Source organism: Colletotrichum siamense (assembly GCF_013390195.1).
Source record: "Colletotrichum siamense strain Cg363 chromosome Unknown KSG_Cg363_contig01, whole genome shotgun sequence".
Lineage (NCBI taxonomy): Eukaryota > Fungi > Ascomycota > Sordariomycetes > Glomerellales > Glomerellaceae > Colletotrichum > Colletotrichum siamense.
This window is the reverse complement of record NW_023501014.1, coordinates 1,775,854-1,793,911: the sequence shown is the minus strand read 5'-3', so window position 1 is coordinate 1,793,911 and position 18,058 is coordinate 1,775,854. Positions and strand designations below refer to the sequence as shown.

Genomic DNA, 18,058 nt, shown 5'->3' with positions numbered 1-18,058 from the left:
ATTGCGGAATCGCGTCCTGAGCTTGGGAACGCGCGCAGTAGTAGGCGCATCGTCCAGGTCACGTAAACGTACCGAAGTTGAGCTGCACCTGCGATCTTTTTAATGGCCCAGGCAGGCCGTGCTTTGGTCTTATTTGGCGGCTTCCCGCGTGCTACTTGCGAGAAACCTCTATGACTTGGGCTCTAATCATGTCTCATATCGAGGGCATTTCCGCAGAATTTTCATCATCTCCACTAGTCCGATCTCTAACTGAGAGGCCCCCCCTACTCGCCGGCCTCATCGCCAATCTTCTCCAGCTTGCCCATCTCTCTCTTCTCGCCCGACTCGCCGATGAGGCGCACTCTGTCAAGGCGCACCTTCTCGCCGTCGCCGTCGCCCTTGGTGACGTAGATGATCAAGCTGTTGATGTTCTGGAACTTAACGAACCGAAGACCAATGTTGGCAGTGCCGTCGGCGTTCCAGTCCTTCTCGGTGAGAGTGATGGCTTGCGTAGGAGGGGTATCGTCGGCCTCGCTGAAGTCGAGGTTGTGAGGCTTGTTCGTGTAGAGGTGGATGGTGCCGGGACGCATCGGAGCCTCATCGTCGTCGTCGTCGGTAGGAGGAAGAGAGGTCAGCTGCGATGTTGGTCAGTAATGCTAGGTTGCTTGTATCTCAACGATGAACGTACCTGAAGGGTGTGCAGCTTCAGCATGGACTGGAACGGCATGAATAGCAGAAGCTGATCGTCAGCGCCACTCTCAACCCAGTCCTTGGCTCCCTCCTTCTTGGCCAGCGCGCTGGGCTTAGAGGTATCGAACAAGACACGGACGGGACCAAAGTCCTCGTTGGCATTCAGAAGCTCGCAGCCCTTGGGCTCAATCTGATCGGTGATATCGGTGTAGCCGCGCGGGAGCGCAGCGCCTCTCCAGCTGCCGCCGCTCGAGCTGCCAGAACCCTCGCCAGATCCAGACGCAGATCCGCCCTCGACCTCCTTCACCAACTTCTTGACAACCTCCTGGAGCTTGCGGGGGTCGGCGCCCTGGACCTTCTCGATCGCCTTGCCTTCGCGGAAGACCATGAAGGTCGGGAGGGAGGTGACATTGTAGGTGCTGGCGATATCCTTCTGAGCCTCGACGTCGATCTTGACGAAGGTTACGACGTCTTTGCGTGACAGGGAGGACGAGAGCTGCTCGTAGAGGGGAGCAATGGCCTTGCAGGGACCGCACCAGTCGGCGTAGACTGCGAAGAGCCCAATTTGTCAGCAACCTCAAAGCAAGAGAGAGTACATTAGCAACCCAGGTAACGGCGAGATTGCCTCAATTCAGACCATCCAGAGTTCAATGAAGCAGCCTGCCAGCCATCTACTTCAAGGATGTCAAGGGGAAGAGTGCTTCGGCTCCAGTAGGTGTTGGGGATGGAGAAACTCACAGTCGGCGACGACTATGCGGGAGCTCGACAGGAGCTTCTGGAACTCCGCCGGCGACTTGATGTGAACCGTACTCATCTTCGCAGCCCGAAGTGGTGGTGGTTCAATGTCGGTGGAATGTGACGATGTTGTTGATGATGGAACCCAGAAGAAAGCTGCCCCGCGACACACCTCACTGACGGAAGGTAGCTTACCTACCCCGCACCATGCCTCTCTTGGACTAGCGCGAATCACGTTGTGCACGGATCACCAAACCCATCCAGTCTTGTCTTTTGAGTACCATTCTTACAAACTGCAGAACCGGGGAGACTGTTTTACACCTTTGTAGCCTTTGTGTGAGTCAAACTATCTACAACGTTCCATCTGTTCTCTTCTTTACCCGATGAACTTCAAATACCACTGACCGAGGGTTTGTTCTAGATGTCTGCCGATGTTCTGTACGAGAGCAGATTGGAAGCTGGAGTTTGACAGTCTGATTCATGGAGCTTTCCCGTGGTATTTTGTTCTCGTGGACGTGCCGTCGCCGTCCCTCTTCGCGCTCGTGAGCAGCGGGCGTCCGGTGGATGGGTGCGATGTAGGCGATGTGGAGGCCGTCCGGCTTCCTGTCGACGGTGCAGAGACCTTCTTGGCCAAGCCAGAAGACGAACTCATTCAAGGATTTCCATTGCGTTGGCTGTATGCTTGGATGTTGTGGGTTTTGGGTATACGTCTTGTAGACCTCGTTTGCAGACACCCTTCGTGCTTGGTGTTTCGTTCGTAGAAGCTCGAGGAATGCATTTTGGAACTCCCAGGACTCTTCCATGTTCCGCTCCAAGTCGTTTGTGTGCCCCGCATGCTTTTTCATGTCGTCTATGCTCAGGAGGGATATATCGCAGGCAGTGCAAACCGCAACGAAAGCACTTGACCACTGCGTCTCCATTCCTGGGGTTGGGGATGGGTTGGTATGTGCGGCAGCGACGTTCTTTTGGGTCGTTCTTGTGAGCCTTTTTGGTGTGAGGCGGCCACGGTTGTTGAAAAGCCCAGAGGTCCCCATTGAGATCAAAATAAAAAAAATTTGAACATGCGGCACCATGTCTATCCAGGTTGCTTCCCAGTGTCCCAAGTCGAAATTGTGGTGGAACCTGAGGGGGAGTCGGGGTCGGATGCGGTGGCTTGAACGCTCGATGGAAATTCTGTGGTAATGCCCTTTTGACTTACAAGATAAGCCTCACGAGGTTTGGTGAAGGAACAATGAGGGAGCATTGACGGCTTAGAGAATAGAGAGGACGAGAAGATCAAAAGCAACGTCAGAGAATGCATGACATAGTATGCCATCGGTGTCATGTTGATGTCTACAGCAGCTAGCTCTATTTTGGTACTTCTAGAAAGCCTGATTAAGGCTTCGTCATCTACCAGGCGATGCTCGTCCCGTTGAAGTTCAAATGACTATCTCGGCTGAGCCCTGAGGTTGTCTGTAAGCTCATGGATTGAGAGTTTCCAGCACCTCCTTACCCTCCAGCCCCGGCAATTCCTTCTCCGTGATTTGCAACGCATCGAGGGTTGCCTGCTGGCTGAAGAAATTCTCGAGAATTCTCTTTGAGTCTCCCCATGTAGCTGCACCCTCATACAGGGTACCAAATATCCTTACTTGCTCATTGTCACGGAGCGCGAACATCTGCGGTGACTTGAGGTTATCAGAATCAGGGCGAGAGCAGATGATGACCTTTTGACACTTTGGTGCATGCTCCAAAATCCATTTCATAGTCGCAATGCAGTCGTTCTTAGTTGTAAAGTTAGTGCACTCAACAGCAATGATTTTGCAGTTGTCTAAAGGCAATTGCGCATTACTAGGATGCCACATAATATCCTGGATGAAAGCAATGTCTCTGTTGTTATTGAACCAGCACCCATAAGCCCTCGAGCCATTGCGGCCGAATTGAAAGTCGCCGTGCTTCTCGGCGACTTTTCTTGACTCGCTACAAGTATGGAGAATTACAGGCCGTTTGTGCTTTTCAAGGAGGCAGATGTTGTCTTCGGCGTCGCGCTGAGGGCAGAAAATGCGAGTTCCAGGAAGAGCCAGCTCCCATATCATGTGTCGAAGCTCATTGGGCAGCCTTGAGAACCCGTGGAAAGTTGGACCTAGATCCATTTGAGCTTTCTTGGTTCCCTTCCAAAGGAAAACACGGAACTAACGACTAGTCATCGGGAGTCGCTCGATGATGCGAGTCTGGACCTCTATCATATCGATGAGTTCCTTCTGGATCTCTGTTGTTGCACAGTAGTTAGCCAGGCGTTCGTGCGAACTGCTGAGGTTTGGTCATTACCCATGAGCCTCTTCGTTTGGGACGGCGCCCGACATCTTGCGCTTTGCTCAGCGCCCACTTGTGCCATCCTTTCGATGATTCTGAATTGCTCCGATACCCCCTGGGCGGTGGCGGCGGCGGAAAGGTGTGGTCCATCCATATTGGAAAGAAAAACTTCGTAGCTTGGTGATATTTCCTGTTGTGTAGTGGGACGAGAGTGGGAGGTGGAAGAAGAAGGGCGAGGGAACGAAGAGAGGCAGAAGTCTGCGAGGCATGGGGGAAAGGAAACCGTTGGAAGCAGAAGGAGGAGGTGGCTTCTGAGAAACATGGAAGGAGCGTGTACCTAAAAGTGTGTAAAAGGGCAACAACTTCCATGGACCTAGAAGACGCCAATGCCCAGTGGTAAGTAACCTCCAGGTTCGTTTCGACCAAGACTCCGGGGCTGAAATTCAGAACAGAAAGTGATGGCGGGGCCTTTGCGATGCTGTAGTCCTTTCCGCTTGACACATTACTGACCACTGACTTGAAAGACCACTGACTTGAAAAGACTCGATAAGCGAAGAAATTTATAGAGATATGTGTATTGGTGTGAGAAGAGAACTTCAGCTAATCTACTTGCCGGCCAGTCCCGAAGCCGATAGTCTCAGGTAGTTGACCCGTGATAAAAACGAATCCCTCCCCAAAGGAACTTTTCGCGCCGTATCTGAAATGCTCTCTGTTCGCATCCCAAGTCCAGCCTCTTCGATAAAATATCGACATTGCCACAGCTGCTTTGCTTACGGTCTAGCATAAGCTTCACTTTGTGTTGCTTCGACGTGATCCTTCTTGGTCAAAGATTCTCCCCATCCCTCTGCAAATCCACTTCCGTGTCGGCCGTCATCATTTTCGCTTGTTGACCAGAAGCTCCATGCCTTCAAAGACGAGATGGCGTTCTTGTGGTTGCAGTCGGCGGGATTGGATGTTCTCCAGTATTTTCTTCAGTCTCGCCCAAGTGATCCGTCGCTGCTGATCACCCTCATGGTTGTCGTCGTCATCGTTGTCGTCCTCGCCATAGTCGTCGTCGTTATGGTCGTCGTCGTAGACGAAGTCGTAGAAACGATTGTTCTCATCGACGAAGACGTAGTCGCGGTCGAGCAATTTGAAAAGCTGCGCATCGTGGACGAATTCGGCGTTATCAAACCGCTGAGGAAGGGTTATGACGACAACTTTGCGGCATTTGAGCCTTTCTCTCGTCCGCTCCATCTCAGAAATGCAGGAGAGCTCAGAAGTAAAGAAGTACCACTCGATTGCAACGTTCTGGGTACCAGCCGCCTTGATTGCTGACTCAACGATCTCGGAGATCTCACCGCGTCGAACAAAAACGATGTCTCTGCTGGGATTGAACCAGAATCCATGAGCACGAGTATGTCCGTATCCGAACGCGAATCTTCCGTTCTCTTCTGTGACGAGCCAAGCTTCTTTGCAGGCAGCTCGGATAGCAGGAGGTTTGTGGTCGAGGGTGAAGGCAAGAGTAACATGGTCTCGATCTATCTCATGCGGCATGAAGACGCGGGTGTCTGGCAGTGCCATCTCCCAAACTATCTTGCGAATCTCGGGCTGGAATTGGTTGAAGCGTGGGAAGGCCGTGGCTGCCAATGTCATTAGTTCTGAGAAGGAAGTCAACCGGAAACACTTACCAGGCATTGCTCGGCCGAAGTCGCAGTTGCTGGCCGCGCGACTTTCAGCCAAGCACTGGATGGTGCTTGCCTGGGATTCGATTGTCTTGCTGATTGTTTTCTGAATCTCTAAAAGATCGTTCGTTTGGGACGCGGAAAGTGCACCTTGCGTGGCGAGGGCATGCGCCATTCTCGTGATGACCTCGCACTGTTTGGCAACAGTGCTGGAAGCCGCCTCGATCAGGCTCATCATTGAATCCATTTTGGTAATCTGGGTATTTAGGTAGGCTGTGGTGGGTTGGTTGTGCGAGGTGAGAAATCTCGGGTTGGTTGTAGAAAGGGGGAGGGGAGCAAAACGTGGAGGAGAGAGAGAGAGAGAGAAAGATGAAAAGTCCGTTGAATGAGGAAGGAGCGGCAATTTTCAGGCAGTGACGTCTCTCGTTCTACGGATGATAGTTGAAGTGGTAAACCGAGTAGAGGTAACAACAGCGACGGACAATAATAACGGACGACGACGATGACGACAATATTAGCTTGATAGAGCACATTTGAACCCCGAGGAAAAGTGGACAGTCTCTTATCTATTCATATATATAGCCATTCTCGCCCTTGATGTCTTTCCCCCTCGTTGTCCTTCGCCTATAACTGACCTCCAACCCATGTAATTCCCCTCATCTCTGTCAAAATTCTCGACTTGGCCCATTTTCACTCTCCTGATGTCCGTCCATTCTTCTCTTTAGCATCGCGGATTCGATGGAAAATGAGCTCCGCCCCTTCGATTGTGAGAGACCGTTGCTTGTCAGATCCAGCGATTTCCTTCAGCCGATCTTCCAAATACTCCCGTAACATCCACCACTCGACATCATAATCCCCAGAAAAGTAGTCCAAATCAAGCCAAGTCTCCCCATAATCGCGGGAGGTGATGATGTATTCGTCGTCGTCTATGAGATAAAGCTCCGGAATGAGACCCTCTTCACCATCGAGACCAACATCATCAAAGATGATGATGATGAGGCGGCGAATATTTGGCAACAAGTCCCAGAATAAATCAAGAACGCGGTCCAAATTTTCCTCTAGAGACACGTCCCGCGAACAGATGGCGAGATTTTGAACACGCTCGAAGAACTGCCCGTCTTCGAATTCTCGGTTCCACCATTTCCAGTCCAAGATGATGTCTGTATCCGGGTCGAACCAGAATCCCGGAAAGTTTTCTCCAAACTCTTCGTATCGCAGTCCAAGAGAATGAACCCAATTCTTTTGGGTGATCTCCCATGCTTCGTGGCAGACGTCGCGGATGGCCGGCGGCTTAGGTAGGTTGACAAGTCGCGCGGTGTCGGAAAGCGTTTCGAGAACGTCGCCGGTGATCTCTATTGTACGAGCATTGGGCAGGGCGGCATTCCAAATCTTGATACGTAGTTCAGGAGGGAGCTTGCAGAAGTAGTGGAAGGTCGCGGCTGACTGTGTCTGTTCCGCATCAGGTGCGTCGACATTAATCGTATCGGACCCCATTTTTGGTGATTGTTTGTCGATTCTCAAAGAAATCAGGGAGAGCGTATGGGATGTAGTTGAGCGAATGTCGTTGAATGTGTGCGTTGTTTCCAGAAACGGGAAACTTTTTGAAGATGTGGAGATTAAACTGTTATGCCTCGCGACTGCCCTTCGCATGCTTCTTGCCTGAAGAAGTCCAGGTGGTTCTTCCCTTGCAAAAGTCTGAGGCGCCTTCCTATCACACGTTTTAGTCTCGTCGACGTGAAATTCGCAGCAGGTCGCAGCCAGCTGCCTTCCTTCTTCACTCCCACTTCGTTCAGGAGGCCCCTGCCCTTCTGCCCCAACCACCCACCTGCAAATACGACGACACAACAAACTGCCATCAGTCTCTCCATCGTCGTAATGTTGAAGGTCTTTGGCGCAGCACGCTGGCTTCTGGGCCTTCCGCCCGCCAATGCCATCGAAGCTCCCCAGCCAGGTAAGCCAAGCATCCTCGTGCATGAACACCGTTCTGACCGGATTCGAACAGTCGCGGCAACGACGCTCCATCGCTTCCGAGAGCTCCCGCCTGAGATTCGGCGTGGCATCTGGGACCTTGCGCTTCCTCCGCCACGGGTTTACGAACCGGAGGCTTCCTCCACGGATGTTATGAAACCAGTAAAATTCCTTACAGAGTTCCCCCCGCCTGCCATGCGGGAAGCATGCCGCGAGGCGTATGGTGTGTGTATGTTGAGAGGGTGCTTCCAATTCGGCTACTAGGGGAGTCGCATGCGAGGCACCTGGTATAATGTCTCCACGGACGCGATATACTACGCATGCGAAATGCAGTGCACTAGAACACAGATCGAAACCCCCGCCACCATCTATCTTTCCGCAGATTGTGCGCTCCGCTCGCCAAACTGCCGAGACTTTCTGATGTCACCAAAGTTCGACTACTGCGAGAGGCTGATAGTCGCTGTCTATCCGCCCGGTTCCTGGGAGATGGATGCGAAGGAACTCAGGGGAACGGAACCAGTCTTCCGGAAAATCATGGACGGAGAATCTGTCGGCTATCATGAATTTGACGATACCGATTGGCCCATGGAAGAGAGACAAGTTGTGGAAGGCTATGATGCGCCTGAGAGCGATGTCATTGGTTGGGAAGATGCCAAAGAGGTGATCTTGAACATTTTCGAGAGACGAAAGGAGATCTTACGTGAGATCAATGAGGAGGGGCCCAGCGAAAGCCGGTCAGAGAATATCACGAAGGAGATCTGGAGGTGGAGGCTGTGGAGGTCTTTCGAAAGCCCATACCCAAGGCTCTGCCAGCTTGATCAGGCGGTGAACAGGATGAGAGAGCGCCGGTGAGACGGGCCGATATTGCTGAAGCGAAGGGAATAAGAGTACAATACTGGCAGACTGTACACTGGGACAGGATGTTGAAGGAACAATACAACTAGACATGGGGACAAAATCAGAAGAAGAGATCATGGGAAGGAGTACCGAAGAGAGAACAGGGCGGGAACAACGATACGGTGACACGACACGAATTTCGCTTCGATGAGTTTCTCTAGCAAAGAAATAGCCAGCAATTAGAAGAGTTTATCAAAAGAAGACAATGCTACGTTCAGACACCACAAGTCAAGACCCCGTTTGCCAAGTCATCGTATAAAGAGGAAACAAAATCGTGTGTGTCTTGCCATAAGTCATCTCGGGGACCTGTCGGAAAAAGCAACCCTTCCGAATCCAACACCTTGCGAGTCCTGATGTTTTGCCTGAATATGATACAATCCCAAAAGTCGTGAGTTTAAAGAAAAGCCGGACCACCTGCCCTCAATGATACTAGTCAAACAGAGTGTGCTTGGCTCTCAGCATCTCCATACCGACGAACTTGGGCACCTTGCCCTGGCTGAGACCCTTGGTCTGGACCACGTGCTCCATCCACAGCTGCTCGACGATGCGCTTGACGTCCCTCCAGACGGCGACGTTTCCTATCTCCGTCGACATCTCGATGGGGTAGTCGTGGTGGCCGATGGTGTCGTCGGCCTGAAGAGGGTAGAGCTTCGCGGGCAGGCGGGGAGGAGGAAGACAGGAGCGATAATCCCAGTCAACGGCCTGGAGCATGATGACCTCGCGGCAGGATGTGAAGTGGGTGAGGATGGTGTCCATCTTGGCGGTGCAGTTGTCCTTGGTCATGAGCTTGGTGTGGGGCAGCGCGACGCGGACGATGCGGGACATGTCGATGTTTGTCCAGCTGGAGGGCTCGGCGCGCAGGTAGAGAATGTCTTCGGAGTGGTTGAACCAGACGCCCTTGTACTCGCCACCGAAAAGGCCGAACTCAAAGGCGCCTGCCTCCTTGAAGGCGGCGTTGGCCTCCTTGCAAGCGAGGCGGAGCTTGGGCGTCTTGTGGGTGGTGACGCACATCTCAGGCAGACCCGAGTTCATACGGACGGTGGCGGGGTTGGCCTGGTTGGGATCATGGGCGCGCATCATGCGGTGGAAGTGGCCATCGGGCCCAGTCATCTCAAAGATCCTTCCGCCGGGGAGGGCGAACTTCCAAATCTTCATGCGGAGCTCGAGAGGGAGCTTCTTGAAGAAATGGAACTCAAGCTTGGCCGCCGAGTGGCGGGAGGCTCTTTGGGCCTCGAAGTCGATGCCGGTGTAGGACAGAAACCTACCAACAGTCTCCCTCTTCTTGTCCTGGTCTGCTACGTCATGTTAGCATGTGTCTTCAGTGGTGAGGCAAGGAAAAATCATGCGCTTCTTGTCCCGGCGGTTCTTACTCTCGAGCTTCTTGACCCTCTCCGTGAGGTCGCGATTCTCTTGAATGGCGGTGTCGAGACGGGCACGGAGAGAGTCGGGGTTGGCGAGGCGGGGCTGCACCGGGCCGTTGGCCATCTCGGAAGCAACAGCGGCGCGGACGTAGCCTTGCACGGCGGCCATCAAGTTCTGGGTGGCGGCAGCCAGCGGGTCGACTGGAGGGGCGGCCATGATGCTGCATCGGGTTCGGTACCTGTATGAGATGAGGAGCTGGGTCTGACACGGGTTCTGGCGGTATGGCGAAGATAACTTACCTGAGTCGCGGCACCGAGAGGGTCTGAGCGAATGGAGCGATCGGGATGAGCAACACTTTCACTGCGGAGTGAGTGCGATGAAAGGGACAGACATGAGACTGAGTAATTGTTTGCTGCGATGATGTCAAGAGAGGCAGCAAATGGATGTGGAGTGAATGAGGCGAGGGGTCGGTTGGGTGTGGAGGCGGCGGCGGCGCGTCGTCGTGGGCGGCCGAGGGAGCGAAAAAAGAGCGATCGTGGTGGAAGGCAGTTGAATTGGAGGCAGGAAGTGTGTCAGATCCGCTCAGATTTCGGGGGAGGCGACGACCGACGAGCGTCTCCTGCCTTCCTGCCTTGAAGCTCGGCGAACGGAGGAGGAGGCAGCACCGCTTGAGGACGAGGTGAAGTTGAAAAAAGATGGGGGCCTCAGGCTGGAAAGTGCCGTTGATTGATTGTGTGCGCGTTTGCTTTCCTCCAACCTGACTGACTGATTGACTGCAGCGACTGACAGATACCCTTACCTCAGTTTGGTTGGTGCCGGTACCACGTTTGTGTGGTGTGTCCCGGCGTGCGAGGTGTGTGTGTCCAGTTGTGTGTAAAGTGCAGACCGACCTGACTGGGCTGGCTGGCAAGCTGGAAGGGAACCTGGAGGGAAGCACACCGGTCGTGCAGCGTGCCTCCACGGGGCACCTTGGCAAGCTCCCCCCGCCATGTGGTGGACAGGGATCCCAGCGACGGCGGGAGCGATGCTAGCGCCCGGGGAAGGGGATGCTCGTCGTGCACGGTCCCTCAGTTCGGGTGATGTTGCTGCATTTGGGTCCTCTCCAGTGCCCCAGGGCATTGCCGACGAGTTTAAATTCAATGAGGAGAGTGAGTGGCTGGTCTACTGCGTATTGTTGATTCATATTTCGTGTTGTCGTCTGTTTTTATTGTTAGTATTTGCATGTATGCCTCAATTGTTGGGTCACGAAAACGGGTTCTTATTGATCAAGCCGCAAAGCTTCAAGTTGCCTACACCTGAGGTACGAGACGGACATCGCACCTATGTAAGGTAGCTAAAGTATCTTCTACCAATATTTGGACGCCATCTCACAGCTTCATGATGGCCATGTACATGATTGCAAATCCTGTCCCCCTTCAGATGGCGTCTTATCTTTTCGTTTGAGATGAGAGCGCCGTACCGGTGAATGAGCGCGTCCGGCTCTTCACCGACCGGAGCCCAGCCAGTGACAAACGGCCAGCAATGTACCTAACCTTCCAGACCCATGTCGACGTGTGCTTGGAAGGAGCCCTGGGAGGGCTGCCAAAACACACCGGCAAACGGAGGAGCTGCTCCCCGCCAATAATGCCTGCAGCAAAGCGGCACAGGAGCCGCCAGGCAATAAAAACACGGGGACAAGACCGCTGCGACGTTTGTTGGCCCGTTGGGTAAGGAGGTATCCATGGCTGGCCCTGCCCTGCCCTTACATAATCTCACTCATTCACCATTCACATGCATTGGCGGCGGGCTGTCTGCCCTGGGCTGTCAACGCAAGATCTACGATGGAAACATAAACCTTATTTAATTACTCGACGAGGGTCAGCCAATGGCGCAACGGGATACGGGTCGTGTAAGACTGGCTTACGAGGTAAGACAGACAGACCTTCCCTCCGTCTCTGGACCGTGTCGTCGGATTTTGGTTTTCGGGTCTCGTCAGCAATGTGACGTGTCGCTTGTTCAGAAACTGACAAACATGCAGGGACAGATCTGACATCCATGTCGATGATAGAAGTCAGAGCACATTTTGTCATCTGCAGCCCTGGGGGAGATTATGGGGGGGGGGGGGGGGTTCAGTTACACAAGCCCATAATCGGAGTCGGGTTCTATTCGCTCAATAATTCTAATTTTTCTCTATTTTCACAAATGCCTCAAGCCTGTATCGACTGCACGCTGATGCGTTTGCTACATATGACGAAAGGAAGATATCAAAAGCAAAACAATTCTGTGGAGCCGTCTTTTTCTACCAAGGGTTGGGCGCGACAACGGTGTAGTTTCTCCAGCCACCGTTGAGTCGCGCGTGCTCGATGGCCTCTTCATGTTGGTCCAGCGTGAACACGGCCAGCTCGCTGCCGCTCTCCTTGCCGATGCGCAGCTGGCCACCTTCAATCATCCTGATCAGCTGCTCGAGCGTCCGGCGCTCGCACATCCACTTGCCCTGCAGCTTGAGGTTCATGATGCCGAAGGAGGCGTAGGGGATAGTCAGAGTCTCGCTGGCGCCACCGCTGAGGATGATTCTGCCCTCGCGCTTGAGCACACGCAGAGCGGCGCCGAGGTACGGCGGGTTCTTGAGCTCGCCGGGGGTCCAGTCGTTGTAGATCTCAGCGCCGGTGCCGTTGGGGGTCGCTTTGCGGATGGCTGCAGCGTCGGCCTCCTCGTCGCCGGTCATGACGACGGTCTTGAGGCGGGGGTGGTCGTTGAGCTTTTTGCGCATGGCGGCGAGCTTGTTCTCGCTGCGGCCTAGCGCAATGACGTTGGCGCCTGCGGTGAGGGCGACCTCGACGGCCAGGCCGCCAAAGGAACCTCCTGAGGGGCCGATGATGACGGTCTCGGCCACCTTAACATCGGCCGCCTCGAGGAGGGCACCCGCGGCGACGGAGTAGTGTGCGATAGAATGTAAAGCTGCGAAGTCATATCCAAGCTCGCCGCACAGACGCTTCTCGTCGAGAAGGTAGACGTTCTCGAGGGGCACCTTCTGGTACTGCTGCAGTGAACCGTCACGCCACTCCTCGGTGAGCTTTTTGTCCTCGCCGTGGCCGCCAATGTGTCCGATCATGATCATCCTTCCGGGATCGTCACGGCCACGGGTGGTAGCGTCGACGTAAACAAGGTCGCCTTCCTTGACTTTGACGGCGTCGGGGCCGACTTGATGCACTCGGCCGATGGCATTCGGGTTGGGCACGTAGGGGGGAGGGAGAGAGACATGCTCGAGCTTGCCGGAGTGAAAGAGGTGGGTGTAAGGGACGATAGGAGCAGCAAGGATCTTTACAACGACCGTGCCGGAGGGAGCGTCTGGGATGGGGAGGTCGATGATCTGGGCGGGCTCATCGTAGGATGCGATCCAGAGGGCTCTGTTGCCGCTTGAGGAGCTCATTTTGCTGGGTATAGGTAGAGATATTTGTGAGGTCTGGGGTAAAAGATGGATTGGAATGTCAACTTCATCGTAAGACCCGTCTTCGTTGCTCGTGGGCGACTGCTTATTATTATCATCAACACGGGGGACTCGGGCAGGTGTCAATGTTTCTCGGGCCGGATCATGAGTCCGAGTTTAAACGGGGGACGGTGGAGATGGCAACCTCACCACCGCAAATCGGCTGGTCTCCAAGGCCCGTGTAAAGGGGCATACCGGGGCGCCGTCTGTTTGGGAAGATGATGGCGGACTCCGGTTCCCCGTGCAACTCCCGAGGTTTGTCTCGTTGTGCGGTGATACTTTCCCGAGCATCAAAGGCCTTGACATTGTCTGTCTTGGCTGGTTTTCTTAAGGTTTGATCCAGTCAGAAAGATTGGCGGGTTTTCATCAATGTAGCACGTTGTGCCTCTCAGGTTTGGTAGGTATGATGCCCTGTAAGTGCAAGCGCCAAGCGCTCACCAAGTGCCCCCCCTCCGATGGAACGTCTGCCGTCCGCCCCGCAAGTGCGCCGGTCAACTCTGATGACGGCTGTCCAATCCGCGAGGATCGGCTCGGTAGTGGGTCCGATCGATGGTCTGAACAGGAAATAGCGAGAGCGAGGTATGGATGGACATGACTAGCGAAGACCGGGGTCGTTTTGACCTTATATCGCCCATGCCCCAGAGATTGTGATGTTTCCTTGGGCGGCCGGTCTTTTGCTCTTTGTCCTTGCTCCCGCTTATGTAAGTATACAGACGACAACGACGATGGATGATCTGCGACCACTGACCTGGTTGATTTTTTTTCATCTTCTTCGCTTTATTGTTTGTTTTCCTTCCGGTTGGAAGTAAATATATTCTCGATCTTGAAAAAACGAATAGGGTTTATTTTCTTTTATTGATCTTGAAAAACTCGGAGAATTTTGATACAACGTTGACCCAACCCGGCCGCTGCTCGCCCACCGGCTTGCGACATTCTGCCTTTTTTCTTGAAATACGACCCTTGCAGCGGCACGGGAGCTTGGCCGCGCAGAAGTCAAATTCTAACAAACTTGCAGTGCAAAGCGAGGTTGCGGACGCAAGTGCATTTCTTTTGACGAAGATTCTACCGCCGGTTTGCTGTTGTCGGCAGTAGTCTCTTCGCCATAGCTGGGCTGACAAAGACCATACATCATAGCAATGTCTGTTTGTGTCGGACAAAACCAGCGTTGAGCTTTGGGTTCTTTACCACAATGAAGGAAGTAGGGGGCGACCAAGTGGGGCACTCTTTCCTCTGTTCATGCTTTCTACAGCTAGAAAGTTTTCAACCACTCAGGTTGAGGAATTTACCGAGTCGCTGAAGGGATTGATTTTCTTAAAGAAGCTCAAGCCAGATTCATGAGGTCTGCTTAAGGATTCATATTTCATTCAAGGCTTCAGGGGTGAAATATCAAAATGACTGAGTGAAGGGGGACTTCCTCAAAAATCGAGTTGCAACAATATGATCTCTCATCAGAGAAGATCTCTCCTTCCTCGGAGTTGTAGATAGGCCTGGAATACATGTAGACTCCTTTCCTCTTGGTAGGCACTGGGCAAGGCGAAGGTGAGACTGAAAGAACAGAAGGGGAAGGATCACTTACCACAGCACACCAGCTACCTGCCGACCTGGAATTCTCACCTGCCTCAGAATTTTCACACAGAATTCTCACAAGCAGTTTTCTTTTGAGATTTGTGAGATCCCAAGCTTGCTGCACTGCACCCGAGCCTTCTTAGACACAGCCAACCCACTCACTCACGCATATCTCATCTTTTTCCACAGACCCATTCGACATTGATTTTGTTGCGTGCCATCGTCTTTCAAGTTCCTTTGAACTTGTATGAGTCTCGACTGCCTACTAACCGTGTGTCTCACAAGTTTCTAAAGATGCGCTCCTGGGCTCATGTCGCCTGCCCGAAGGGCATGAAGCCTAGCCCCCTGAGGCAGGATATTACTATTGAAGCGGAGGAATTCCCGTCCTTGTCCGCAGAAAGCCTCACCCCTGCTGCATCTCTGGCAGCACTTCATTCTGCTGTCCTCGACCAGGAGAAGCTCACTCGGGAAGGCAAAGGCAGCTCGACAAACTCGGAGCCTAGCTCTAAAATTCAGTCAGCTTGTGCTGTAAACTTGGAGAATCCCTCACCTTGCACTGCCAGTGTTGTGGATTTTCCTCCTCTCACTTCGACCAAGACTTCTTCTGGATCCTACACAAACACCGACATCACTACCGCCGACGAAGATAGCAGAGACGACGACAGCGAGAACGACGATAGCGAGAACGACGACAGTGAATACAATAGCAGTGACGATAGCGACAGCGACGACAGCAACAACAGCGACATGGCTCACAAGAAGAACTCGAAGCGCGCGGCCAAGCAGAAGGTCCAGGCCAAGGCCAGAAAGGCGGCTCGCGAAGCTATCGACACTCCCATCGGCAGCGGCGGCCGCCCCGCGGTGTCCGTCGAATTGTTTGCCGAAAAGAAGAAGTTGACTCGGAAGGAGAAGGTCAAGCTGGACAAGGGCAAGGGCGTCGCCGTTTCCTTCGAGGACTCTGAATCGGAGGATGAGGACTCTGCTGTGGCTATCGAGGAGGAAGACGACGGAGCCGCTGCTGCTGCCGCTGCTGCCGCTGCTGCCGCTGCTGCCGCTGCTGCCGCTGCTGCCGAGGCCGAGAAGAAGGAAGTCGAGGAGGAGGAGGCTCTCGCCAAGGCGGTGCTCGCTGCGCGCGAGAGAGACCGCCGCCGCGAGTGAGTAACCCGACAAAGTGAATACTAGTCGCCTGCTGACTTTCGTCTTCGCAGGCTCTTTGGTGCCAAGCACGGATGGGATGTCACCCTTGCCTTCAAGAAGGGTAGTATGAACGCCTTGGCTCACCGCGATATTCTGGTCACGGACTCGACCTGGTTTTCCGAGCACCTTCCCCCTGCTGACGCGGTAAGGCATGCGCTTGACTTCACAATAAATGCATCCTAATCGTGTTTTTGAACAGAATGGCAAGACGTTCCTGAAGATGGACGAGTATGACATCAAGCAGGTTGGCCCTATCATCGTCTTTCTCTACAACGGATGTAAGGAAATGCCTGCGAGCTCCAGTATGGTGCAGTTTTCTGACAATTTCCCCAGTTCTGGTAGGCATGAAGGTCGACCGAGGCCAGAAAAAGTGGGATGCGCGCTTCGTTCTCTTCAACGCCATGAACTACCGCACTTGCGTCAAGCTCGACATCGCCAGCGGCTGCAAGTACTTCCTCGAAAACGTCAAGGAGGCCGTCGAGTACTACGGCCCCCTTCTCTCTGGCCGCTTCTACCACTACCAGTTTACGCAGCCGGGCCTGATGGAGAGCTTCGAGATGCCTATTCGCATGGCGATGATTTGCATCTACGAGGAGAAGAAGGCGAAGCCCGAGGAGATCTGCAAGATGAAGCTCTTGCTCGCGAAGCTGTTCGTGATCGTCTTGCCCTTCTGGCGCCGCCAGCCTGCCTTCAAGGACCCGATCACCCGGTTCTGGAGCGACCTCAACTTCCCCTGGCGCGAGGACATGAAGCTTTGGTACTCTCAGGGTCTTCTCGACGAGTATGCCCAAATCTTCGATCGCGACGGCAACTGGCTCGAGGAGGAGGAGTTCTACACCGACGTCAATCTGCCCCAGATCCGTCAGCAGCAGCAGCAACAGCAGCTCGGTATTCCTGGTCCCTCGACTGCTGCCCCGTCTTACTACATCGCATCCATCGACGAGATGGCGAAGAAGATGAGAGACGCTCACATCCCGAACTTTTAAAGACCGGGCATGTCTTTAGCCAGTCGCTCCTCAGCCTGGACTTCTTGCTGTTTGCACCTCACTGTTGGTGACGAGCTTCGGCATTGGGATACTTCGCACTTGCCATCGCTCTCAGCAACACCTTCCATGTGGGTTCTCATTGTGGATGCTGGCTTCGACTTTGCAATGGCTGAAAAACCACTGGCTCAATTTCTCTAGCAGAGGGACTAGTCTGAGAACAGAACTTACGGCGGCTTTCTGACTTGCTTCACCTTGTTTACCTACGACCGGCGGATGCGTACCTGCAGCAGTGCGACGGTTTTGATCCCAGCAATAGGGATGGACGCTCGGATGATGGCAGATACTTGGCCGGCCAGCCTTACGAACATTGTAAATTCTGGTAACGAATGGCTGGCTAAGATCCTTCGAGGTGGTTTCGTTGCTTCTTTGCGCTAGACGGATGGCCTTGAGTTCCTCAGCCGATCGAGTTGCTCATTAAGCCTATTGATACCAATACGTGGACATGGACATACGAGGACTCTGGGGACGCTCATCGTCTGTTTTTCTTTAGTCTTCCTTTTTTTTTTTTCTGGAACGGGACGAGATACCACTTGGGTTGGAGTTCAGGAACGGTAGATACCCGTGGGTTGACTTGGGAGTTCAGGAGGACGGACAACCACTTGTTTTGTGTAGACATTCGGCCGGGACGGCAACGAAAAGAGATCCGAACATACGCTACTCGCCTTTTCGTGAAAAACTAGCAGCTATCGTGAGCCTCCGTGAACCATGTCGATGCCGACTTAAGCGGGCTATCGTCCATCGCGAATGCAGGTACATCCCAGTAGCAGAAGCACCAGGAACCACCGTCTTAGGACGTCAGTGGCTGGGCTCGGCGCAGAAACGCCCAACAGCTGCTGGGACCTCCCCGCGACGAGCGCTGAAGATGGCGGGGAGAGAGGTTGCCAACGGCGGCGCTAGCGGTTCTGTGTGCCTGGAGCGACAGCGCACGGGTAGCGCACATGCCCACTGGGCCTCGTGTTAGCGGCGGCCCTGCCACCTGATTGCGACCACGCGGGTGGCTGGCCAAGAAACAAGCGTCGGCTGGGTGACATTTGACGCGATACCACTATTGCAGGCATTTTTCTTACTTAAGTGTTGCAGACACGTTCTGAGACGACCCTTTTCGGGAGGTTTGAGGCGTTTGGTCGTTGAAACTATTGATACCACTTACCACTTGAAGAAAAGACGACCAATATCTGGCTCGTCCAAGGGCTTCGGTA

General features: G+C 53.7%; 7 protein-coding genes across 7 annotated transcripts; 2 read left to right on the top strand and 5 right to left on the bottom strand.

Moving 5' to 3' along the window:
• Positions 1 to 263: 263 nt before the first annotated feature.
• On the bottom strand, positions 264 to 1,483 carry txl1 (Thioredoxin-like protein 1; the record flags this gene model as incomplete). Its single annotated transcript, XM_036632284.1, has 3 exons — positions 264 to 614; positions 668 to 1,218; positions 1,408 to 1,483. 3 exons carry the CDS (start codon positions 1,481 to 1,483, stop codon positions 264 to 266), a joined length of 978 nt encoding a protein of 325 aa, XP_036502226.1.
• A 3,083-nt stretch (positions 1,484 to 4,566) lies between these two features.
• CGCS363_v000434 (uncharacterized protein) lies at positions 4,567 to 5,604 on the bottom strand (the record flags this gene model as incomplete). Its single annotated transcript, XM_036632283.1, has 2 exons — positions 4,567 to 5,315; positions 5,364 to 5,604. 2 exons carry the CDS (start codon positions 5,602 to 5,604, stop codon positions 4,567 to 4,569), a joined length of 990 nt encoding a protein of 329 aa, XP_036502227.1.
• Positions 5,605 to 6,047: 443 nt separating this feature from the next.
• Positions 6,048 to 6,851, bottom strand: CGCS363_v000433 (uncharacterized protein; the record flags this gene model as incomplete). The annotated part of the gene is made up of 1 exon (XM_036632282.1): positions 6,048 to 6,851. One exon carries the CDS (start codon positions 6,849 to 6,851, stop codon positions 6,048 to 6,050), a length of 804 nt encoding a protein of 267 aa, XP_036502220.1.
• A 381-nt stretch (positions 6,852 to 7,232) lies between these two features.
• On the top strand, positions 7,233 to 8,177 carry CGCS363_v000432 (uncharacterized protein; the record flags this gene model as incomplete). Its single annotated transcript, XM_036632281.1, has 3 exons — positions 7,233 to 7,308; positions 7,360 to 7,550; positions 7,758 to 8,177. 3 exons carry the CDS (start codon positions 7,233 to 7,235, stop codon positions 8,175 to 8,177), a joined length of 687 nt encoding a protein of 228 aa, XP_036502221.1.
• Positions 8,178 to 8,651: 474 nt separating this feature from the next.
• Positions 8,652 to 9,800, bottom strand: CGCS363_v000431 (uncharacterized protein; the record flags this gene model as incomplete). Its single annotated transcript, XM_036632280.1, has 2 exons — positions 8,652 to 9,517; positions 9,593 to 9,800. 2 exons carry the CDS (start codon positions 9,798 to 9,800, stop codon positions 8,652 to 8,654), a joined length of 1,074 nt encoding a protein of 357 aa, XP_036502222.1.
• Positions 9,801 to 11,862: 2,062 nt separating this feature from the next.
• CGCS363_v000430 (uncharacterized protein) lies at positions 11,863 to 12,993 on the bottom strand (the record flags this gene model as incomplete). Its single annotated transcript, XM_036632279.1, has 1 exon — positions 11,863 to 12,993. One exon carries the CDS (start codon positions 12,991 to 12,993, stop codon positions 11,863 to 11,865), a length of 1,131 nt encoding a protein of 376 aa, XP_036502223.1.
• Positions 12,994 to 14,910: 1,917 nt separating this feature from the next.
• Positions 14,911 to 16,799, top strand: CGCS363_v000429 (uncharacterized protein; the record flags this gene model as incomplete). The annotated part of the gene is made up of 4 exons (XM_036632278.1): positions 14,911 to 15,770; positions 15,825 to 15,957; positions 16,013 to 16,091; positions 16,147 to 16,799. 4 exons carry the CDS (start codon positions 14,911 to 14,913, stop codon positions 16,797 to 16,799), a joined length of 1,725 nt encoding a protein of 574 aa, XP_036501266.1.
• Positions 16,800 to 18,058: the final 1,259 nt, after the last annotated feature.